The sequence below is a fragment of the Balearica regulorum genome, chromosome 3, assembly GCF_011004875.1.
Source record: "Balearica regulorum gibbericeps isolate bBalReg1 chromosome 3, bBalReg1.pri, whole genome shotgun sequence".
Taxonomy (NCBI): Eukaryota; Metazoa; Chordata; class Aves; order Gruiformes; family Gruidae; genus Balearica; species Balearica regulorum.
In genome coordinates, this window is record NC_046186.1 from 48,872,453 (window position 1) to 48,894,962 (window position 22,510).

The 22,510-nt window shown below is 40.0% G+C and overlaps 1 protein-coding gene across 2 annotated transcripts in view; it reads right to left on the reverse strand.

The window, feature by feature from the left end:
* Nucleotides 1–1,985: 1,985 nt before the first annotated feature.
* Nucleotides 1,986–22,510, reverse strand: part of POPDC1 (popeye domain cAMP effector 1) — a 57,450-nt gene continuing 36,925 nt past the window's right edge. For both annotated transcript variants that reach the window (XM_075747799.1, XM_075747798.1), the window contains exons 4-8: nucleotides 16,409–16,596; nucleotides 15,356–15,464; nucleotides 13,204–13,371; nucleotides 9,884–10,025; nucleotides 1,986–2,305 (exon numbers count right to left, since the gene is read on the reverse strand). In XM_075747799.1, coding sequence (XP_075603914.1) covers nucleotides 2,181–2,305; nucleotides 9,884–10,025; nucleotides 13,204–13,371; nucleotides 15,356–15,464; nucleotides 16,409–16,596 — 732 coding nt within the window. In that variant the 3' untranslated portion in view covers nucleotides 1,986–2,180. The remainder of the gene's footprint in view (nucleotides 2,306–9,883; nucleotides 10,026–13,203; nucleotides 13,372–15,355; nucleotides 15,465–16,408; nucleotides 16,597–22,510) is intronic.

Here is a 22,510-nt window from a genome sequence, read left to right on the forward strand (position 1 = left end):
CATTTTCTCTGGAACGGGAGTTAAACATCACTTCTTACGCAGAGCTTGAGGAAGGAAGCCTTCACCCATCAATCTGTGAGCCTCTCACCATCGCTTTACTTGCATGGCTTGATAATCAACTACTTGGACCAGCTTTTGTAAAATCTGCAAACACATACAGAATTGTTTTATTTACAAAATCTGGCTGTGTTGTAATTTAAAAGGAAGATAAGCATTCTACACATAGAATCCTCACATGTAGCCATCTTCCTGTAACAGCACTTGTTAATATTTTTGTCTCCATCATTACATTTCCACTCATTTGGAAGTTGACCCTGCTTTAGCAGGAGGCTAAGATCAGATGACCTGCAGAGGTCACAACCTAAATAAGTCTCTATTTCTATAATTTATCCTATTGAAATGTTCTGCAAGTATTCTTCTGTTAAAAGAAACAGGACATCCAAAACACTCAAACAAGTTCACAACTTTACACCAAGCAGTTGCTAGAGTTATGAGCATACATCTCCTTTAGTACACATTTTATTACATGGAGAACATTTCATGGTCTTCTAATACATTGTTTTCTTGTTGTCTACTCTATCTTTGTTCATAGTGTCATCTGCTCAGTTACTAGTATTTAACAGTCAGCTACAAAAAATGTGGTATAATTTTAAATATGCATTTATCTTTTAGTTGCTGAATCCGTTGTACCCCAGTAGATTTACAATTGATCCTACCTATCATTTTGCTTTATCAAACCGGTGGTTTTGAAAGCTGTTCCAGCTAACACTTGGGCTTGTTACAACAGCTGCAAGAGGACTTCCTATTTGCTACCTATGAAGACTTTCATAACATTAAATCAGATTTAGATAAACTACAACTCCAACAGAAGATAATGTGCTACCTTTTGGCCATGTGGCCTAAAGGTATTTTACATCTATTTACACAAATTAGTAAGCACGTCTCACCTCAGTGTGACTTTTTTTTATAACGCAAAACTAACCCAACCACAAGACCTATCAATGTAATATCAAACAGTGGATTTAAATTCCACAGAAGCAGGAAGGCTGACACCACCAGTCAAACTTCCCATCGCTTCCCCGTGCGTCTGGACACCGCAGGAGGGAGTAAGTGCGTTACGTAACTCAGATGCAGGCTGATCCAAGGATGCCCTGTCAGGATAAATTTTGGAAATAAAATGGAATGACACAAACCAGCAAGACCCAGACTTTTGACACCTCCGACTGCTTGAGAGTTTACACCAAACTTCTATTACTGTATGTACCAGAGTTTTGTCCAATTCAATAAATGAAATCTTATCTATTTTCTGTTATGTTTAGTTAAAATATACTGTTTGTTGCATAACAGATTTCAAGAATTGTCAAAGCACAGAAGAAGCTACCACTATGAGACTGTGTTTCACTGTATGTGCAGCTACCCAGAACTGAATTTCCTACATCAAGTGTCATTTGTACCTCACATATTGCTGCGTGGAAAGGTTAATCCAGAACAGGTCCATCACTCCGTGGATAAGACTAAGGAAAAGCATAGACTTAAGTGTAATACAGTTACCTAAAGAAGAAAAAGGTTAAGGTTGGAAAGGCAACATTAAATTTAATTATTTGGCCAAGAAAAATTGAAATTGAAGTCATTCTTACAATTGTAGAGTCAGGCAGTCAGGTTGGGAAATGCCAGAATTAGAGGCAAATACCTACTAGAAGGCGCAGAAGAGTGCACGGACTATTTCACATGAGACTCTCGCAGCAATGAGGTAAGGTAGGTAGCAGCAACATGGCTTTGGAAACATAGTTTCAAAATCTGCCATTGAAAAACACTAAGATACAGGCTTCTAAGAAACTTAGGGAAACGACACTGGGGATATTCTCCAGCGAATAAGTCTCTAGAAATTTCCGGCTAGTCAGCCACTTTATTAAATTTATAATGGCAAAAGTCAAAGTAGAAGTAAGGCAACCACCCACGTGCAGAAAACAAAAATAAAACCCGTACAAGTTTTTATTTATTTTATTTAGAAGTAAAATAAAATGTGACATTTCCATCTAGAAGCCACTGACATATGCTGTGGTAAATTCAAACATGGAGAGGTGGTTTTAGCTTTCAGATTCCACCCAAATTCAAGCTGCTGCTTCCTCTTGCACTGGAGCTTTGTGCAAGCTCTGATAAGGCTGAGGACACACATCTGTTTAAGGCAGCCGCTGGAGTTCAAGCTTATCAGCAGATGGTGCTTCAAAGACGTCATCTTCAACGCTTTCTTCTATTGGCTTCATTTTTGCTGAAGTTCTCAGGTAGGGAGATGTCCGGCCTGGGCCTGCCACAGTTACAAAGGAAATTATCAATTAATTTAACACAACATTCCTGCTGCATATACTTATTTGTGACAAAGTGTACACAATCTGATGATCCTGTCCTAGTTCCCTCATGAGAGGACTTTGTAAGTGAAGGTTTCTTTGTTATTTGGCCAGGAAATTCTAGACGTGGGACAACCATGCTGCTACGAACCAGCAACGCCTCCGAGGTTCAAACCCTGCGGCCGGCCACAGGCACAGTATTCTCCCCAAATTCAGTGTGAATCCTGACTGCATGACGTGCCCAATGCTGTATCCCTGGCGACTGTTTTCTCACCGTTACATTCACCCACTAATTCCTCCTCACAAACGACGACATGAATGGCTGCCCTAGGTACAAAAGGTATGTACGTATTTCCACACTTGCCTGGGCTGGGAAAAAATTCCTCCATGTGCTGGGCAAACCTCAGGTGGGTATGTGATCATAGCCCTAACTGTCTTAAAAGCATGATAATGTAAAACTTATGGCAAAATATAACACCCCCATAAACAACCATAGAGAAAACAAGATTAAGAGGTGAAGGCCATGTAACTTTTGACTGACAGTGATTTCATCTCTCCAAGACAACCTTTTAGAAAAGCAACGACTCATCGAGCTTGCCAGAACGAAGTGCGCACCTCAGCTATTGCTGGCAAGACATTAAATAGAATTTTTGTGCAAGTTACCACTGCAAACTACCTCTATTGTAGCTAGATTTTCAGCATGAAGGTTAAACCACAGAACTCCTTTGACATCAGCCAAACAGGTTTATTTCCCATTGTGCACCCTGAAATTGCATCTGCACTTGGACTTTTTTTTCCTCTCAGTTCCCTCTTCCAGAGTTAAACCACCACAACGGTACAAGCTTGTAAACAGCTAGCGTATGATTACCAAAAAGATTAGGGAAATCTTTGAAATATTTGAGAAAAGAGCAAGAGGTAGTGGTCCGGTCTGACAGATCGTCTATATACAAGCTAAAAATTCAAATTTTCTTGGAAAAAATACTGAGAGCCATAACACAGTCTTATTGCAGGGCTATTCTTACTTTAAAAAAAAGGTGATCAGATATACAGCAAAGCGCTCTGCTAAGGAAGCCAGTTTATGAAGGAGCACTCCTTTGTGCTGCATGTGTTATACACAAAGAACAAAATACAGCTACAGGCAACACCAGCGGGTTATCGTTATTACTTGCATTTTTAAGTCACATTCACACAAATGCTGTTTGAAATTAGCTTTTTAGAACCTTTTATGTTAAAAATGTATTAGTATTTTCTTTTGACATTCAAAAACTACTTTAACTGCCATGATACAGGGTTACTCAAAAACATTTTAAAATACTGGAGTTGTTAGGCACTTCTTTTCACACAGATGGGTTTTTTCTGGCCTAAGCAAGTGATGACTAGATCATTTAATTGTCTAAATCCAAGGTTTGTGGGTACACTTGGATATAAAATTGACTTTGCTGGAAGACACCAACAAATTACACTCAAAGGTGAAAAGATGATTGAAAAGGCTGAATTACAGTTTCAGCTTCACTATTTTTTTTATTTTTGTCTTTGTATAGTTTATTGCCATTTTTAGAATGGTTTTCTTCTGTTTAAAAGTCCTTAGTTCTCTCCAGAAATCAGAAGTAAGAAGCCATAAGTCTGTTCAACAGGATCCAAAACAAGGTCTAATCCTGTCAAGTTGTTTGGTTGAAAGACATGCTCTTATTTTCTCCAGACACAAACCCTTTTTCTGCTGACACCTTGACCCAGCGTTGGACAGATGTTCAAGAGACTGAGTCCAACCTGGAACCCAGCCCTTCCATACACTAGTCTGTTGCCCCCTCTCGAGGGCCTAAGCCCAAATACCTATTAAAAATGGCATTTTCCGTGAAACTCAATCCTGCTTTTAACCACAAGCTGGTATAACATAGGGAGCACACATAATACCAATTAAAGCATTATCAAAACAAAACCTTTCTACATTCCTGCTAAGCTTGGAAGTTTGCAAATACAGATTCATGGACCAGCAAATTTGAGTGAAAACCCAAGTAGCATAGAAAAAGAGACAGTATCACTAGTAAGTATATGAATGACTATCAAGCAATAGAGTTACTGAATAGAAACTAACACTGAAATGTTTTTTAAAGGACTGAAAGTCAGGTGAAGCCACCCATGTAATCAGGTTGAACTATTTCTGTTTAACTCAAATTTTGGAGAAAGAGATACATCAATTTAATTTACTAATAAATTACATACAGATAGAACATGGATGTCAATCACAAGTATCCCGTGATAAACAAATCCCACTTTAATACCTTTTTGAGGATGCTTGCTGAGTTAATGTGATGTTATCAACAGAAAACATCATGCTGCAAACGACTCACTCCGTAAGCATTATAGAACTCTTGTTGGTTATTTCCTTAATATAAAAGCAAACAGTTAGTTGGGTTTCTTAGTTAATTAAATTTAAAGCACAGTTTTGTTAGTAATTGTAGTTTGGGACCTACTAATTAGTAGTTTTCACCCTTTCACTGCTAAACACTTTGAAAAAAGCTTTATACCAATTTCTTGAGAAAATGAGTCAAAGCTTATTGTTTGTAGCACAGATAATAGAGCATTTATATTTTTGCATAATCCAAACTTTTTAAATCATGCTTTTATTTAAGAATGTGGAAACTAGGAGAATAAAACCTATTTGCATTATAGTAGACAAATATCATATTTGTAATGGGAAGCTTTTGTCCACACAACAATCGATCACCTGGCAATGACAAGACAGTATTCCTGAAAAGCTCCTGTACAGGTAGGTTTCTCTTATTCATTTCTTCTTCTAATTAAAAAATGAAAAAAAGTTTGTCATTTCCATATGTTCCTCACTAAATCTTCTGGGGGTTTTTGGATTTTGTTTGGTTTTAAATAAACAAATGTATGATTGCAGAAGGAGGATCCAGGGGAACAGCACTGAGACAGTAAGCCTCAACATGTACCTCATACTGAATCTTAAAAAACAGACACACAAAAAAAAAAGAGACTAACTGCTGCAGCAAGAGCACCCAGGAAAAGATTTTTTTGAAAACACAATAGTGGTAAGGTAAATGGCAGCTTTTTTGTTCACTTTTCCCTGTGATCTGAGAAAAAGTGCATACATGGCCACAACCCACAGTAAATACAAATCTTTAAGCAGAGCTCACCTTGGTAGCAAACCCCTCATTGGCAATGACAGTACCCAGGAATAACTAACAAGCTATCTCGACAAAAAGAAAGATTGAAGCATTACAGTTTAGCGAGATAAATAACCTTTCATCAAGAATTTTTATCAGTCTTTTACAGAAGTCAGAAATTTCATATTAATCAAAATGCAAGGAAGTAGTAAATTACAGTATTTCCCCAGGTGTATGATCACTGCTGTATGGGAAACCCCTCTGCCTCCCCAAAAAATAAGGGAAGTATTGGACCCGGGGGGCTGCCACCACACCTATTATTGCCAGTGGGGTGGTGGCAGTGGCAGTAGCAACTACACCAACCACTGTTGGAATGAGCAATTTCAGAACATAAAAGACGTTTAAACCTTTCTTTTGGGGAAAGTACACATCATACACCAGAATATATGGTATGCAAACCAACAGAGAAAAGTGTATTTATCAAGTATGTGCTAAGCATGGATGCATCTTAAGGATTAATGTAATTACAGCTGAACATGTCATGCATTTAGATTACTTTCTTCCAAAGCTGAAACGCTGGTGTAAGTGTTTTGCTGCTAAGCCTGAAAGAGAATTTTAGTTCTAGCTAATTGCACAAACAGTTTTACAATTTCTTTCAGGCTTCTGAGTGCAAATTTATCCAAGGGCAAAAGAGTGGCTTCAATTTCATGGAGCTTTGCTGTCGAACAGGTGAAAAGCCAGTCGGTAAAGTCGGTAAAGATCAGAGAACAGACCAACATTTTGTGGCAGGTATCTGCTACAGGTTGCCTGATCAAGAAGAGTAAGTAGATGGAAGCCTTCATTAGACAACTGGATGAAGCCTCATGATCGCAGGCCTTGGTACTTGTGAGGAACTTTAACCACCCCAGTATCTGGTGGAAAGGCAACAGGGCTGGGAGCAAGCTGTCCAGGAGATTTCTGGGGAGCGTAGCAGACCGTTTCTTCACACAAGTGATCGATGAGCCAACTAGGGGAGGTGCTCTGCTGGACCTGTCACTGATGAACAAGGAAGAACTCATCAGGGAGCTGAAGGCTGATGGTAACCTTGGCTGCAATGTTCAGGAGCTGGTGGAGTTTAAGATACTGAGAAGTGTGCAAGACAAACTGTAGAGTTACAACCCTGGACCTGAGGACAGGGGACAACGGCTTGCTCAGGGTTCTACTTGGCAGGAAGCCACAGGACATGGCCTACAAGGGCAAAGGGACCCGAGGACAGATGGTTGATCTTCAAGGACACCTTCCTCAAAACGCAAGGACAGTCCATTCCAGCGTACAGAAAGTTGAGCAAGCGTGGTAGAAGGCTGGCATAGGAGAAGACTGGCATAGATGAACAAGAAAGTCCTGACAGAGCTCAAACACACACACACACACACAAAGTGAAAGCACGGGTAAGCTGCTTGGGAGGAATACAGAAATATGACCCAAGCACGCAGGGATAGATTTAGGAAAGCCAAAGCTCAGCTGGACCTGGATCTGGTGAAGGGCAACAAGAAGGGCTTCTACAAATACACCAGCGACAAAAGGAGGATCAGTGGGGCATGGGACCTAGGGACATGGAAAAGGCTGAGATACTCAATACCTTTTTTTGCTTCAGTTTTCACTTTAGAGGTTTGTCTTAAGGCCTCCCAGGTTTCTGAGTCTAGTAGTAGAGACTGGGAGAGTGATATTTGACTTACGGGAAACCTGGACTGTGTTAGGGACCACTTAAGTCAACAGAGCAAACACAAGACTCTGGATATGGGCTGCATCCAAGAGTGCTGAGGGTTGACTAATGCAATTGCAAGTCCCCTCTCTATCATCTTGGAAAGGTCATGGCAGTCAGGGAAGCGGAAAAAAGGCCAATGTCATGGCCATTTCAAGAAGTGCAAGGAGGACCACCCAGGGAACTATTGGCCTATCAGCCTAACCTCAGTCCCCAAGATTATGGAGCTTGTCTTCCTGGAAGCCATGTCCAAGCACACGAAGGACAGGAAGGTGACTGGGAACAGCCAGCATGGAGGTACCACGGGCAGATTGGTTAGACTGGTCAGGCACACCTTCTGTGGTGAGGTGATGGACTCTGTGGATGGAGTACAGTGGATGTTGTTTACCTGGACTGTAGCATGGCCCTCCATAGAATCCTTCTAGCCAAACAGGTGAGAAACAGACTGGATACACGGACTTCTGCTTGGGTAAAAAATTTGCTCAAGCACTGAGTTCACAGGGTGGTGAAAACAACAGTACAAAACCCAGCTGGCCATTGGTTACCAGCAGTGTCCCTTGAGGGCCAATACCAAGGACTATAATGTTCAATATATTAATGACCTGGATGATGGGATGGAGTGCACTCCCACCACATTCACAGACAGCAGCCAAGCAGTGAGGGAAACTTGATAGGCCAGAGGGTAGGGTGGCTAGTCAGAATGGGCCTTCAGAGGCTGGAGAAAAGAACTGACAGAAACCACATGAAGTGCAACAAAGGCAAATTCTTGCACTAGGGACATGACAAATCTAGACAGCAATACAGCCTGGGCATCAACTGGTTGGAAAGCAGCTTTGCAGGAATGGACCCAGGGGTCCCGGTGGACACAAAATGGAATACAAGTCAGCAGAGTGCCCCTGCAGTGAAAGTGGCCGTCCATACATTGGCCCATATTAGCAGCATATATTGGGCCATATTAGCAAAAGCATAGGCAGCAAGTCAATGAAAGAGATTAATCCCTTCTATCTGGCACTTGTGAGACAGGATCTGGAGTGCTGTGCCCAGTTTTGGGCTTCCCCATACAAGAAAGACATGGACATACTGGAGCGAGTGCAGTGGAGAGCAACCAAGATGGTCAGAGGCTGGAGCACATGACGTACACGGAGAGGCTGCAAGAACTGGGTGTGTTCAACCTTATGAAGGGAAGGCTCTCAGGGGATCTTACTGTTGTCTTCGGCTACCTAATGGAGGGGTATAAAGAAGACAGAGCCAGACTCTTCTCGGAGGCATGCACTAAAGAACAAAGGACAACAGTCATGAGTTGCAATAAGGGAAATCTTTTTCACCGTGAGGGTGGTAAGGCCCTGGAACAGGTTGCCCAGAGAGGCTGTGAAATCTTTCACCTTGGAAATAGTCACAGCTTGACTGGACATGGCCCTGAGCAACCTGCTCTAGCTGACCCTGCTTTGAACATGGAGTTGGACTAGACTACCTCCAGAGGTTCCTTCAACCTCAACTGTTCTGTGACTCTAACTGTCCTTTCAGGGAACAGAGGAGAAAAAGAAAACACTGGAATTTTCATCAAACTATATCTCAGCTGTCACCCCGCATGTTCTAGTAGGGTGAAACACTAGCAGGGCTTTTGCTTCCTTCTGTCTGGGCATGCAGGCTATACCAACGTTAAGGAGTGAAAACAGATAGGCCCTCCAAGTCTGAAGGAGTTCCTGGATAAGAACTGTGAGGAACACAATGGAAAACAGATAATTAAACAGGAAAGTGCAAATACTTTAAACCACTTTCTCTTCTTAGCAGAGAGTTTAAACATAATAAATAACTGGCAGTAATATTTTTCCTCATATATTTCAATTCTAAAGAATAACATTTCCCAAATCAAAATAAATAATCCTATATGATCTTTTTAAATTCCTTTAAACTAACAACCTACGGCAAATAAGAAAATCAAGCATCTTCTGGGGCTTTTTGTTCAAAAACTGATTTAAGAGTTCAGGCTACTGTTGAAGTTGAGACTCAGGAAAATTAAAAGTAAAAAATAACAACACAATTGCTTAGAATTTTTCTATACAGGAATAAATTCCAAGAGCAGAAGCAAAAAGGTCAGACATGGTTTCTTTCCCCATCTCATCTGTTCTCTACTACTCCTGTCATACGAAGCACAGAGGAGGAGAGCCTGACAGGGTATTTGGAGCTTTTCCAGGTGGCATCAAAATATTCACTGTACACCTCATTTCTCCAGACCCTGCCAATACAAACTATCTCAGGAGGAAATACAGAGCACCAAGTTGCTGAACCAAAAAGTTTTGTTTGGGTTTTTAAACTCCTATAAGCACCAGTCACAGACTGGAGATACTACTGCGACAGGCAGTGTACATTCACAGTTTTGCCCCACTGCTATAAACATTCCATATTACATCTACACATTGACATTATGCCAAAAATTATTACAATATATGCTAGTTTTTTGCCAGTATCTACATGAGGTAGCTTCAGTTCGCGTACAAAGCCTTATGCATCTCATGAATTCCCCACAGTTAGGTCCCTCCACTTAGCTGATGTACAGCAGCGTCCAAAAAGCTACAGTCTGCTCCTCCTGAAGGCAACAGGAGTTCTGCAATCATCTCTAATGATCAACCAAGCTGTGTTCAAAACTGGCATGAACTATTTTGAGCACTCACGAAGAGAGGACGCAGAGGACGTCCCGCGAAGAAACATCTGCAAGCCATCCTCACTGTCACTGGTACTGGCCATGCTGTTTCTCATCTGCATCACAGAGAGCTGTGAGCAAAGACTAGGCTGTCGATCAATCTTTTTTGAAGCCTAAAGAAAAATAAATAATCATTATTTTTTAAAAAATGTATCAAGTAAATTAAAATAAAAATGGAAAATAACTATTTCCTCTGTAGTAGATGCTCTGGTCTCAGCTATGATCATTCATGAATCAAAAAACTGGTTACAGCAGAACATTCTATGCAGTAAAATTGACTTAAATGAAAATAGAAGATGACAGTAATGTATTGGAATTAGAACACTGACAAGCATGAAACCTCAGACTAATTATTCAATTTCAATTCTGTTTTGCACTGGACTTTTAATGTATTTTTGTACAGAAAGGTTGATTTTTATTATTTAGTAATTCATTATTTAGGTATGATGCTCTGCAATTAAATACAGCCTTTATGATGAGCCTGGTCCTCCTTGCTAAACAAAACTCTCTATATAGAGAGTTTAACAATTTATATGTTAACAGAAATTTGTTCACTTTCCTGGCTTTTCATTTCATCAAGTTAGAAAGTGGTGAATATCATTCCTTCCTAGTAGATGATCATTTGGCTCTTCATTTTACTGAAGACAGATTAAATGCATCACATGAACATTATCCTCTGCCGGTCAAAAGGTCTTAGGAGCTTCCCTTTGCTTTGAGCAGTCTTTCTGAGAAGTCTTTGTACTATAATATTTATATGAAACCATACATTGTACCTTGTTAAGTATAACTGCAAGTCAGTCATTTTAAGTGTATGTGAAAGGTAGTAATCAGTGACAAAAGCATAATGGATAACTCCATTGAATTTTAAGAGTCAGGAATTAGCATCCTATTTCACACAGAGAGAAATTACTATTTTCCCAACAGTAGTGAAAAATCTCCTTAGGTAGGAGAAAAATCACAAGGTTCCTTACAAATAAAGGGATACTTTTCTGTTTTTCAACATACAATGAATTGATATTCTTATCTTCTTACTACCATCTTGATTATCAATAATCTATACTGAATTTATTTTAGTTGTTCTCTTGCATGTCCCCTGTGTACAGAAGTCAACTACAAAATTTTCTATTGAGACTGTCACCTGCTAATAAGCATCAAAGACACCAGTAATATGTGTATTTGACAATGAAGCTTGAGAGAAGTGACGCGTGCAAAGGGTGCTGGCAATGGGGAAATGGAGAATTTACTGGACAGTTCTTGTACTACGTTATGTAGGAAGGGCTTCTGCAACAGGATTTTCATTTGAGGAAGAATAAAAAGGTGCTACAAATTTCCCAAATGCTCGCTCTTAATTTTTCAAAAGTCACTGTGGTAAAACAGTTACAACAATCTTAAATTCACGTGACTATTGTCACTAAAAATAAAGACTTGGTACAAACTGAAGTGTGCAGATGTTAAGTCCAAGGAGGGGTGAAGTTTGGTGGGTTTTTTTAATTCTTAGAAGCTTTGATAAGGACCTTTCACTTAAAACCAACCAATTACAACATTACAATGAGTACTTCAATATACTTCCATTTCAAGAAATATTTATACTAGTGACAAAGCTCTACAGTGCCAGAAGTCAGCAGCACAAGTGTGTTGCAGGTGACTTTATATACTAGGCATGACACCCTAAGGCTGTCATCCACATGCTAAAAAAGGAAAATGAGGGAAGGAAAGAGGAAAGAAAAGAGGATAATAAAATAGAGAACAGAAAAGAAAAAAGAGAAAAAAGAAGAAAGAAGAAAAAAGGGAAAAAAAGAAAAAAGGCAAGGTGAGGAGGAGTGTGGAGAACAGCAGTCTCCCGGGAGAGGCAATCTGAATGCAATCCTTAGCACACACAGGAAGCACGTCGCTACACGTTCTTTTCAGATGCCACTCTAGAAATTACTTACTATGTTAATGTGGGGTTTATTACAAAACACTCCCCTGCAGTTCTTTGTTATTAAAAAAAGAAAAAAAGAAGTTTTAACTACACACTTTATAGGATGTATTTTATAGATGGTACATCCCTGCTAGATCACTTTTACTACATTATCAAGATGAAAACAGTGATCTGAAATAGTTTTGAGGACCTGATTGCAAGACAGTGTAATCCTCTATTTCATTAACCAGAAGGCAGAATAAGCAGTGCTGTATTGCTATTAAATTGTTTCTCCAGCAATTCTTTCTTTTCTCTTTCTATAGCCAGTACAAAATTGAGAAAACTTACAATGTCTAATCAGCTGCAAAGACATGACAAGTTAAACCTGCTGAAGTCTGTTGTATAGTAGCAGCCATTTCTTTTGGATCATTTTCTAGTAAATTCACAACTTTGCAGAAGTAACTATTTAACCTATATATGAGATATTTATGGGCAATCTGATGAGAAGGAGTTTTGCTCTGAGTTAGTGTGAGTTAAATCAATACAGACAGAATACAAAAATACTGTATTATAAAGCTTTTCATAAATGATGGTGACAGTTCTTCAAATAAATTATATATGAAAAACCTACAGCCACTACATAAATAATAAAAAAACCCCAAACACCAGCAGTCAAGTTACTGTCCAAATCTTGAAAAGCCATGTAACTAAGGGGACAAAATGAAAGTAAAACAAGGTAATCAATATATCCAGATACACCCAGACCACTTACCTTGACACCTAAACCACACTCCCTCTACATGCAAAGAGGAATGCATCATATTCACACCACTAAATATTATATACATATTTATATTTCATATGTATTTCACGCCTCCTTCGACTAACTACATTGTATCAATCTAACATTCTTTTTTTTCTATTGGCATCTGCAACCCTCAAACACATTGAAATTATTCTTCTTGCCAATCAGTATTCCCCAGATTCCCCAGCTGTTTGACCTCAGCAAGCAAATTGTTTAAGAAAAAACCCTGAAGCTTCTTTGCACAAAGGCACCCATTTGTTAATGAGAAAGGATATCCAGGGAGAAGCACCTTTTTAGCTACCGGCCATCACGCCTACTAGTTAGCTAGAAATATTTGTGCGAGCCGATCAGTTCCTTGTCTCAGTTATTCATCTTTCTTGCACGCTAACTGTGCTAACCTCAACCAATATCGCTTCAAACAGAAATGTTGCACTGACTCACGCTTTGGCACTAAAAGGCAATGAGTATGAATTTAGCAGCTGATAGCAGCAGGTTAAAAAAAGGTGCTTTAAGAGGATTTAAAATTGAAGTAACAATCCATTTGTGTGTGGGAGGAAAATTCCCAAATGCAACTTCAGTTGCTTACCTTGTCATTTAAGGTTGGGTCATTCAATGAATAGAGTTTATTTGTAATATCCTTGCCAATAAGATACTTAAAGATCTCATAAAGAAATGGCTCAGTTTCCAGAAAATAAGTCAGCCTTTCCCTGGACCAGCACAGGAACTTGCAGTTGTCATCTGCTATAATGGTGACCTGAGAAAATACATGCTCAGAATTAGCAGATTTAAAAATGTTTTTAAATTAGCAATTTAAACATGCCTTAAAATAAGTGATACCATTTTACTTGTGCCTCCAGTTAAAATAACTCTTAAAGCCGAAAAATTTTTTTGTGTCCTTTAGAACGTGATACTTACAAATGTAAAACATCTCAGATATTTATTAGCATCACATTTTTAACTGATAAGCATGGCCAGTTTGTTTTTCAGAAAACCTGGGGGGAGATAATAGGGGAAAATCTCTCATAAGTTCCCAAACTGTGAAAGCATTTGTGTTAGAGGAGATTTACATATAAAGTCAGTTCTACAGTAGTAATGACACTACTTGCACCCCAACAGGCCTACACATTGCTTGGTTTTATTTTATGCTGTCACCAAACAGGAACAACTGGTATAATCCAAAGGTCTCCATCAAAGAGGTTTTAGTGATTTTTTTTTGTTTGTTTGTTTTAAAGTTTCACCTTTCTCTCTTCACCCTGCTGATCCCACAAGTACCACCTTCTAGCAGTTGAGCTACGGCTCCGTTTGCTCAGTTACTGATAGTTCAGCTCTCGATAGTAACAGAGGAGCTTGCACCCTCCCCAGGGAGGCTGGAGCTGCTGGGTTCATCTCCCTGTGCGGGCAGGGGGAACGGCACACCGAAACCTGCACCGCTCGGTGACACCCAACGGCATGTTTTGCAAGCGAAAGGCAGTCATCTACGAAGAAATCAGGTGCGCTCTGCTATTACAAGCTAACATTACCCCCTGAAAAATTAAAAATATAAAAAGCCTAAGAAACAATGGGGTCACTGTCACATATCCATGGATTTTAACTTCACAGGCTGTATGTAATACGAGCACACAGGCTAAGGAAGAATTTGCCAGCGTTGCCAGCAGATGGGGTCCTTAAGATTGAATCTGTGTCCTCTTGCAATGGCAACACTGAGAGTGTTTATACGGCAGTAACACGCCGAACTCACGAGCGCAGGATGTACACCGCAGCAGATTACTATAACTTTTAAGGCATGCAAGAGCTGAGGCACAAGCCTTTTCCCTTCAGAGGGACTGATTCCTACCCAGTTGCTTATGAGAGAAACAGGCTGTGCCAAGAGAGCGGCCGTGCCACAGGACAGGACGCCTCACTGCTGCGCAACGAATACGTCTGGACAACTCTTCCTCCTTGGCGTTAAGCCTAGTGTTTGACTGGAACATATGACATCAATCACTGATGTTAGAGTCTACATTGCTCTCCCTCACTCCCCTTCTGCCAGGCTATCAGTGTGTATGCACCCACTCAGCTGCAGTCCGGTCATTACTACACATATGCAATTAAGGAATATCAAGTAAGAAGCAGCAAAATAGCCATTTTGGTACCATGGGAAAAAAACTTCCCTAACAATGTTTTTTCCCCATAAGCTATAGTATGAGATATTCTTTAATGTACTAGTATAACTACACTGCTAGAGAGATATACCCTTATTGTCCTCCATATGAGTATTTCTATTCAAAACAATACGATCTCTTTCAGCTTATGTTGCTTTAACAACTTCACATTTAGATAAACACCAATTTCAAACTACTAGTGCCTGAATTTTTGGTATTTCATTTTAGTAACACCAAATATTACAATACTAATTTTCCTTTTCTGTTTTTGAAACAGTGATGAGACTGCTCACAGCATCTCTTTTCCAGTAAAGCGCTCTCAAATTTTTTGTCTCAATCTCTTAACACAAAACAAACTTGCTAACAGCGAAAGAGAACAGAACAGTGAAAGCCAGACTGCTCAGTGAACACCATCATAATACTGTTTTACAGCATTTCATTTTAAAAGTTACTCTTGATGTGATCCACCACGAAACACCAGTACTAGAGAGCTAGCAAAATTATGCAGGTCAAATAGTTAACTATTGATCAAATTTATACTCTGGGTTTTTATGATCTCATTCATTCATATGCAGTGACATTTAAAACAAAGTGTACCTGGAATTTCTCACCCCGGTTCATCTGCGTTGATCGAAATTCAGGAGAATCTATAAAGGCACAGGGGTAAATATTATGCAGAAAATGCCCTCGGTAAGACACCTTCATTCTGGAAATAAAAATGTATGAAAGAACATTTTAAAATCATGGAGGTTGATTAATTTAATCTAAATTTGGATATGATTATTGACAATGGTAAAGCAGCAGGTAAGAGGCAAAAATATGTTCATCTTCTGGAACTTCAGCCCCAGAGCTACCCTATCTTCTGCCTAAACCTGCACTGACTCCAAGAACAGGCTGCCAGCCACTTCGAGTTGCCGGACGTGGCGTGTAGCCTCAAAACATTGCTATTCAAAATGAAAGTGTCTGAAGTGTTATTCTATACAGCCAGACCAGAATCAGGCTTCCTTTAGATAACTAGCTCTGCAGTAACAAGCAGCTAATGCCCTCAAAGAAAACCAATGAAACCCAACGTCACTGTTACCATCAACAGAAACCGGTTAAAATATTGGCCAGAACTTGGTGAGAACTTCAAGATTACAGCTTGGCCATGGGCATTTATTCTACCCTTTCTCACCTGGGTCCTGTCAGCCTCGGGGCAGTGCACCTGCCCCTCTCTGCTTGCACATACATGTACGATGAACCAATTCCAATAGGCCTCTTGTTTTAATGTTCACTGGAGGGAGAGTTTTTTCGTCCCTCATGCACAGTATTTTTTAGCCTTAAAATGCACTGAGAAGATGACTTAGATATTTAAGACTCAAACAAATCTCTTGCTTGTTCTGGAACACACTGCCTTTGGTATTGCACAAATATAATTCCCACTAAAATCCATGCAGCTGCACACACAAGTGGAGATTAATATGCTCCCAGTAGGAGTCATCACTGGCATTTGAAAATGGTGTTACAAAATAGTCTGGCTATAGACTATTCAGCTGTAGATCATAAGACACTACAAACAATATCATTTAAAAAGCTAACAAAACCCCCAACAACTTTCTGTTCGACCACCACACAAACCATAAGACTGTCCCCAAGCTTTACAGAACCTACTTCCCCTTCAGCAGGATGCTTAGCCTATCATCAACTGATGTTTTATCTTCTGCAGCATAGGCTTGACCTGTCTTTAAAGTCTGAATGTTGCAGAATTGTCCAGTTAGTCTTTGGAAGAGCTCTGGAGGCACATGGAGAGGTTCAAACATTCTCTTGTAGAGGCTGCTAAGCTCCTTCTCTATCTTGATCTAGAATGCAAAAAACAAAAGACATCAATAAACACAGAAGCATTAGTTAAAAAAAATTTAGTTGCTCTATTTAAGGAACATCTTTGTTATGTTTAGGCAAGGAAAGAACTGGTAAATATGCAACTTCTACTCACAAACATTGCCTATGATAGGGTGACCAAAACCTTATCTAAAATTAGCCAGGCTGGCTCACTGGTGCGTTAGGATGCTGTTCCATCCAAGTAGTGCGTTAAATCAGACGTAGGGAGTCTTTTGAGATGTCTGTTGATGTAACAGCAAATAGAACTTGGGCCAGAATTGCACAGGGGAAAAAAAAGTTAGATTGCCTACATTTTTTGTACCATGAGCACACCTCGTTCTGGTCATCTTTCAGGCTCTCCTAGGAGCCCCTTCCATCGCTGAGCATCTTGGCTTACTCACAGTAGAAAAGCAGTACTATTGAGTCCTGAAAAACAAACCTATCATATTGAAACCACATGTGATGAGGAAAAAAAACCCCACAACATTGCCAGCTGAACATCCCACATCTAGAAGCCCACCCAAACTCAGACAGCGGCAATAAGGGAAAGGATGTTGGCTGAGATCCCAAGCCTGGAAGTCTTTCTTGAATGAAGGCAGCAGGGAATGAGACAGTGTCCCAGCCTCCCTGAAAGCAGAGGCAGCCTGAACAAAGCCTGCATATTTGCTGGGAGGAAAACAAATTAGAACAATAAGCATCAGATAATGAAAAGATAAAATATACATAGAACAGAGAATAAGGAAAAGCAACCAAGAAAGAAAAAATAGGCAGAAAAAGAAGAAAAGGAGTCACCACTTCAACAAATGAGAATATTCCAAGTTTATGTAACTTTCAAGATTTTTTTTTTTAATTTCAATATTAAAAACAGAGGAGGAAAGAAGGCAGCAGCACAGGAGTCACTTTCCAGCTGACAGTAGGCAACAGTGGGAATCTAGAAACTTCTGGTCACCTTGTGGCTGGAGGAGGTGGGGTATCCAGAGAGACCACGGGAGGCCCCAGGCTGCCTCAGGTCCGTGAGGGCTTCAAACTGTCACTAGTCTCTCCCCAGCTGAGCATTTTGGGGTGAAAACATTAGTCTTCAGCCCCTAAGAGATATATGTATTTCACGTCAAAAATCCTCCCTGAGATGTTTTTGGTAGAATTATCTGTGTGTGTCAAACAGTAAACCAAGCATAATGAAAAGTTTTTTTTGAAAACTAAGAAGGTTTCCTTGTTACATTTCAAGTTTATTTAAATATAGAACAAATTGAGCAGAGACAGAAACTTTCTAGATGTGTGGAACTATATTTGGAGTATTTCACACACAGCCTCAGTCACCGATGCCATTCGTCCCACATTTGGGCCACGGAGTGCCATGAGAATCACTCTGGAAGTGAAAATCCAGTGGGCAGAGATGGTGGGTTAATCCCACAGAAACAGTATATAGTTTGTTATTAAATTCCTAAGCAGGAAGATATAAGGCTGCTTATGTGACCTTGCTGTTATCATTTCACAACTTCTCAGCCTTTATACTTCCAGAAAAACTCAACAGAAGGATATCCCAAACCTACAGACTTCATTTTTTACCCAGACAGCCTCAAACCATGAAAAGCAAAAGCAAGTTTATAAGCCACGAGGATTTTATGCAGCCTCCATGTGATACACGCCAATACCTGTTTCCAAGGGTTTAATGTAAAAAATTCTCCTGAGAGCACTGAGAACTTTATTTTCCTTATACATAGCCAAACTTATTGTCAACTTTGTGTACAGTACCTGTGTACATTTACCACCCACAACTGTATTAAAGTATTCAGTTTGTTTGATTTTTTTGATCTGTCCATACATAAGCGTCAATCAAATGTGAATTACTGCCTCCTCAAAACATTTAAATGAATCTTTCCATTTCATTACATTGTCATTACATTTTGTTACAAGTCTCCCACCTCCTACAAATTAATCTCTTCCCAATGAGTGCTATCAGAACCAAGAACAAGAGGGCTAGAACATAAATGTTCAGACCAGATTAACAATAAAGTCACAGAATGATGGAACGGTGGAAGTTGGAAGGAATCTCTGGAGGTCATCTGATTCAACCACCCTGATCAAGCAGGGTCATCTAGAGCGAGACTGCCCAGGGCCATGTTCAGATGGCTTCTGAATATCCCCAAGGATGAAGTTTCCACAACCTCTCTGGGCAACCTGTGCCACTGCTCCATCACCCTTACAGTAAAAAAAAGCATTTCCTGATGTTCAGACAAACCTACCTGTGTTTCAGTTTGTGCCCACTGCCTTTGGTCCTGTCACTGGGATACTGTGGCCTGTCTTTGCTGCAAGGATCCACTGCTGGCTCATGCTCCAGCTGGTGTCCACCAGGACCTCCAGGTCCTTTTCTGCAAAGATGTTTTCCAGCTAGCCAGCCCCCGGCATATGCTGGTGCACGGGGTTGTTCCTACCCAGGTCCAGGACTCTGCCCTTCTTGTTGAACTTCATTAGCTTCCTGTCAACCCATTTCTCCAACCCATCAAGGTCCCTCCAGTCGGCTGCCCAACCTTCTGACTTATCGGCCACTCCTCCAGGTCTTGTGTCATCAGGGTGCACTCTGCCCAATCATCCACATCACTAATGAAGATATCAAACAGGACTGGTCCCAGTACTGACCGTAGGTTACACTGCTAGTATACACACTAGTGTGGTGTGTACAGTACATACCTCTAACTAGACTTCCTACTCCTGATTACCACCCTCAGCCCAGCCATTCAGCCAGTTTTCAATCCACCTCACTGTCTCCTCATCCAGCCCAGACTTCAACAGCTTCTCTATGTCATGGGAGTGTGTCAAAAGCCTTACTGAAGTTAAGATAGACAATATCCACTGCTCTCTCCTCATCTACCCAGCCCCTTATTTCCTCATAGAACATTATCAGGTTGGTTAAACCTGACTTCCCCTTGGCAAATCCACGCTGACTGCTCCTGATCACCTTCCTGTCCTTCATGTGCCTGGAAGATTATCAAGAGTGGCCTCACAGTGACATCAGTGAGCTCCCTCAGCACTCGTGGGTGCATGCCGTTAGGGCTCACGGCCTTACATATGCCCAGTATGTCACCTGACCTCATGTTACACCGGTTTTGCAGGGAATCAATTGCTACTTAAATCTTCCACTAGTGAGTACATTTATATGAAACCAAGGTTTTTAATTTCCTGTATGTTCCCTATGCGACAGCCTTTACCACCTCAGAGGACATCTACATGGACACAACAAAGATCAAGTTTACACTGGCAAGAGAAATGGTCTTGTGTCAAGGATTCCCCTAAACTGATTTCAAAATATGTTCCATATACCTGTGAAGTTAGATGACAATTGGTTTTGCCCACTGATTCTCCAGGAACTCCCTCATTTTTAAGTCATACCAATTTAATTTACCCGACCACGGCAACTCAAAGAGATAAATTCCTTTCTCAGGCGAACATACAAGTAGCTCCCAAGGCTCATGAATTCAAAACACCACATACAGACCTGAGGACAGGCTTTGGCCCTGGAGTGCTAATGCAATCCCTTAACTAGCACATAATTCAGGTTTCATGATCCTCCGCTAATGTACAATACTTAAGCGAAAGCAGGTGTAACAACTTTCTTAAAGATTGATCAGGTTAGATAGCATAGATATATTTTAGATGGTCTCCCTTGTAACAGACTATTCACCTTTCACAAGTGCAGCTGACTGCTCCTCAGTCATGCCTGTGGGTCATATTCCAAATGAGCCATACGGGTAGGTGTAGTGTTTTGTTCAGCAGCGGTTGAAATATTCTGGGATGCTGCCAGAGCTCCGAATCAGAGCTCTACAGAGACACCGATTAGATTCTTTCAGCTTCCACTCAGACTTAAAATGCCAAATCTGTAAAGCTCCAAGGAGTCAAAACCACTGAGATTTTTTCTTCTGGCCAGAAGAAAAACTGACTGCTATTTCGCATGCTCCATTTAATAAAATAAATATTTAACAACTGAACATATCAATTATTCATTTTGTAATATGACTAACTTGTAACTATTCTTCCATTCCTTCTTTTCCTTAAAAATGTCATTTGTGAGGATGACTAAATAAAATTGATTTTGAGAAGGGCAATACAGTAGCTGCAGACAGAAAATCTCATTCAAAATTAGTTAATGAGAATTTCTTTTTTTTTCTGCTCCATTCTCTAGCTTTCTATAGGAAAAGCACTTAAAAACAGCTTTCAAGTTCATAATAAACACAATGTGTAAGAGAGCTAAAAAAACACATGTGACTACCAGGCACCACTTCAAGTAAGCTTGCTGATCATAGTCTGTAACAAAGAGATTCATATATTGTTTGGGATATTACCCTGATTCCATATAATTTCAACTATTGTTTAAATTCACATAATTTACTAGGCATTTAGAGCCCAGTTTTCAGAGAAGCTGAGTATCCACAGTTCCCAGACCACAGCTACTGTGGTAGGAATACAAATTGGAAAGCCAGTCTCCAGTTCTCCACTGTGTTACAGCTTAGATCAGCATGAAGCTATTTGAATTGTTTTTCTCATACTGCTAGAGAGCAGCAAGGAAGCCCATCTCACCTATGACTACATAAAGCTAGGCTAGTAGTTTATAATGGTTGTGTAGGCTTGTTCTCTGGCCAGCAGAGAGGCATATCACCATCACATCTTAAACAGATATTGGGTGGGTGGATTGAATTACACTGGACAACTAGCTTAAACTAGATGCTTTAACTTGGAGATGGATGGAGTGAGACAAGATGATTCCAATTCCATTTTCATAAGGCAAATCTACTCCTGCGGAAGTAGAGACCACAAATAATTATTTGTACTCTTTGAAAATGCTCTTAATTGTTAGACTCAAGTATTACATGCTTCCTTTCATTTCTGGGAGCACCAATGTCCTGAACATTGACAGAGACTACCTATGAAAACAGTCAACGCCTATGTAGAGCACCTATGTCTTCTATTCCACAGTGCTTCTCATCGTGTCCCATCCAAAGCTGTTATGCAACTCAAATATTATTCACTCTTAGAAGTTCTGCCCAAATTATGTACCTCGTCTTATACTGAGTTTCCTTTCAGGTCTTTCTGAAAATAAGTAAATAAATAAATAAATCTTTTTGTATCATCTCATTGTGGGACAGTGAGCTGAGAATGAAACCTGAAAAGGAACTAGTGTTAAGGTGTGTAGAGGGGTGTTAAAAAAACAAAACAACCCACACAAAAATCCCCCCCCCAAAAATCCTGATTTAAAACTAATTACTGAAAATATTATGTATTACACCAATTAAAATAGTATGTTTTTCATGTAATGTTAATAAATACTGCAATTTCTTAAACTTAATAAAAAGAAAAATACTGAAATTATTTTAAGTCTTAATAGACTAGCCATGTAGTGCTGTTTCTTTGTATATCAAAACTAATTCTTTGCTGAGCTTTAAGTTGTAAAGGTCATGTAGCCCTGCAGATGGTAACCTTACCAGAGGAACACTGCTGTAGGTAGAACCCTTCCTTTGTTAACACATTTAAGTAGATGTACTCAATTTATCAACTTGTTGTAGACAGATGCAATTTAACCTTTAGCCTCTTTTTATATGCTGTGGTTGCCTATCAGAGTTTGTGCTGCAGTTGTTTTTAGCCATACTGATAAAGATTTCAGCCTTTCTACCTACATTTTCTTTAAATTCTTCTGCCTTTGACAGCTTGCTCTGGCTCTACTTTAGTTGAAATCCTGAGCTTGCACAGCGTTTTAGTGTCCACCAAAGTCTATTTTCCTACATTTCCTCTAACATTCTCTGCCTAGAACTCTAGTTTATTCTATAGAAGAATAGCTGTGGTTTTGCCCCACATGTGTATGGTGCCCAGTCAGATAGCCTATGCTAACATAGCTTTAATATACAA